We start from the raw sequence: 3,266 nt of genomic DNA on the forward strand, positions 1-3,266 counted from the left end.
ATTTGCAGTCCCTTTGGAGTCATTTATATATAATGTTTGATGAATGGATTTACCACACTGGCAATTTCTTTTTTTATTTTTTTTTTTTTTTTTTTTTTTTTTAAGGTACAGAGTTAGTACTTTATTCTAACTTCATTCTGGCACATGTACTTAAGATAACTCCAAACTGTAGTTAATACTAGTAGCTATTGCATAATAAAATATCTAACAAAATATTTTTAAAAATAAACAATCTTTATTTACTAGGTATAAATAAACAGAATATTATGTGAAGTCATGTACAAACTTGCTTCATTATCTCCATTTTTATTTCAAGCACTGCAATAGTTCTATCATATATAATTTACAGTGTCATCTATATTATATATATGTACACACATATGTATATGTATACTTAAAATCACATGTGTAAATCAGTGGTAGACTATGGAGTGAAGTAGTGCTCTCTTTTCCATGAATGTATTTAAATAAAAATGCAACTTTTTTTATATATTTCTGTTTTTCTTTGTCTCCCTCAATTTCTGCATGAGCTAGAAAAATTTTTAGATGAAATAAATTATTCCCTTTCAACCTTTTCAGGTATGTTCTGTCAGCTATTGATTCATATTTCTAGTAATCTCTTTCACAGAGATTTATTATGAATCTTTTTGGTCTACAGTGTCGTTGTCTCACATGCCTTTTTCCTAGCACTAAGTGGAAAATGATGGAAACAAAAGAAAACATTTCATATATTTATCAGTGCTTAATCCATACAATTGCATCTTTACACAGAAAACAATAAACAGATTTGTAACAGGAATAAGGAAGACGGTCTCTTCACAACTAAGTGCTTGCGATAACGTATTTTATATTTTATACAATTTGTGATATGTTTAAACTTCATTAGACTTAGCCTTTCCTACTTAGCACTCTGAACATGGCTCCCCTGATGGGCTTGGACTTGACACTGTAGATGATGGGGTTGAGTACAGGAGGCACCACAAGGTACACATATGCAACCAGGGCATGGACAATGTGAGGCAGGTGCTTTCCAAAACGATGGATCATGGACACACCTATGACTGGAATATAGAAGACCAGGACAGCCAAGATATGGGAAACACATGTGTTGAGGGTCCGGACACGCTCCCTGGGAGAGGCTAGCCCCATGACTGTGTGAAGAATCAAGGAATAGGACATGACAATAAGCAAGGAGTCTACACCCACTGTGGACAGAACCACATAGAGTCCATATAGGATGTTGACAGTAATGTCAGCACAGGCCAGCTTCATGACATCAGCATGGAAACAGAATGAGTGAGATAGGAGGATCTTGCCAGGGCAGTAGTTCAGTCGCTTCAGCAAGAAGGGCAATGGTAAGAGGGACAGGGTGGCTCGGGTTGTAATGGCCAACCCGATCCTGATGATGACATTGTTAGTGAGGACAGATGCATAGCGCAAGGGGTTGGAGATTGCCACAAAGCGGTCAAATGACATGGCCAAGAGCACCGAGGACTCTACCACAGAGAAGAAATGAAGAAAGAACATCTGGATCAGACAGGCATTGAAGCCGATGAAACGATAGTCAAACCAGAGCACTGCCAGGGTGGAGGGCAATGTGGACAAGCTGAGACCCACGTCACTTAGGGCTAGCATGGACAGAAAGTAGTACATGGGCTGGTGTAGGCTATGGGTCCTCCTCACAGCCAGGAGGATGAGGCAGTTTCCAGTGAGTGCCACAGTGTACATGGAAGAGAATGGGATGGAGATCCAGACATGGGCAAACTCTAGTCCTGGGATGCCAGTCATTAGGAAAGATTGTGGCTGGAAGAAGGTGATATTGACAAAAGCCTTTGAGGAGATCATCCTTGGAGAGAGCCAACCATTCCCAGGAGATATGATGTCCTCATTCTGGACAGATACTGAACATACCTAGAGAGGAAAGAGAGACATAGCATTGAAGTCAAAAGTCTTTACAATCAAGTTTCATTAATTCACTGTTTTCTTTTATGTATAAAGGGATAATATTGATAACAAAATCTGTGCAGACTCTATATGTTATATTCTACTTAGCATGATGATGTCTTGCTTATACTTTTCTCATATCTTCATGTATATCTTCATGTATATCTTCTCATATCTTCAAGTACAGTTACCTTTACTGGCTTCTTTCAAACACAGGTTTGGGCAGTTGGAGTTATGAGTTTCGTTATGCTCATTGAAAAGCTTCTTATCATTAATGTGGACATTCAGTCTGAGCTGGTAGACTGAGAGTCCATATGCTATAAAGCAGTATCAAGAATAGGAGCTCTACTAGTCTGATCAGTGTCTACTTTTTGTCCAAATTGAGGACCTAGTATATCCCTGTGCTTAGAAGAAAATGAGAATTCCCAGTGGTAAGTGATAAGGAAAGTTAAACCAGGCAGAAGGAATAAAGGACATTTATCTTTATAGCATTCAAGGAACTGTTTAAAAAAATCTGACTGCATGAGAAATTACTGTTCTTTTCCCATAATTTTGCACTTTTAAAACTGAATCATTCCAAAGCTCATGTGTTCATCTTGTCCTTGGCTTTTTATGACACATTTTGACATATACAAAAAACCCCTGATTCATACTTAACATTTCAGACCAAATTTATTTAGGCAAAGAATCAAGAGTCTTCGACCACGTTTCCCCACCCATTGTGCAGATGAGAAGTCCTGCTGCAGAGAGCTTTAAGTAGCCTAGTTCTGATGGAGGGTCCATGTGTTGTTGTCTTGGAGTCTGAATCCTTGTAAGTCTGATTCCAAAACCAATACTGTCTCCTGTGGCCTGTCCTGTACTTAATCATTAGTCTGCAGAAGAAAATGCTACAAACATTGCATCTAAGATTATTGTGTTGCTAACACGTTGGGATTCTCAAGGCTTTCATTAGTTGTGACTCATTTAATCCCTACAGCTGTTGTGAAATGTAGACTTTAGGGGGCTGCTCTTCGTTCATGGTGGATGATAATTGATGTTCAGGCATGTGACTTCTTCATGTTACTCCTCTTTGAGAACTCTTTCAGTAGTTCCCTGTGCAGTCCAGTAGGATGCTTGTGATATGGCTTGGTTGTCTTCTGATGAAGCATGTTTCCAACTTTTCATTCATTGAAGGGTAGACTTTGTCCTGTTCAGTATTCTTTAGCCAAGCAGATTATATTTAGGTTTTTAAAAAAAGTCTGTGTTATTCATTTTGGGGATTTTTGTGTTCTGTCTGTATTCTTCCTCTGATTTTCACATGGCTGAGCTCCTCATTCCTTTAG

The 3,266-nt window shown here is 38.5% G+C and overlaps 1 protein-coding gene across 1 annotated transcript; it reads right to left on the reverse strand.

Moving 5' to 3' along the window:
* Window positions 1-888: 888 nt before the first annotated feature.
* On the reverse strand, window positions 889-1,845 carry LOC110332257 (olfactory receptor 51I2-like). Its single transcript, XM_021213381.1, has one exon. It carries the CDS (start codon window positions 1,843-1,845, stop codon window positions 889-891), a length of 957 nt encoding a protein of 318 aa, XP_021069040.1.
* Window positions 1,846-3,266: the final 1,421 nt, after the last annotated feature.

The sequence above is a fragment of the Mus pahari genome, chromosome 1 (genome assembly GCF_900095145.1).
Source record: "Mus pahari chromosome 1, PAHARI_EIJ_v1.1, whole genome shotgun sequence".
Lineage (NCBI taxonomy): Eukaryota > Metazoa > Chordata > Mammalia > Rodentia > Muridae > Mus > Mus pahari.

Coding starts and splice junctions, on each gene's coding strand:
- LOC110332257 (XM_021213381.1), bottom strand. CDS start 1,845: ATGATCTCCTCAAAGGCTTTTGTCAATATCACCTTCTTCCAGCCACAA.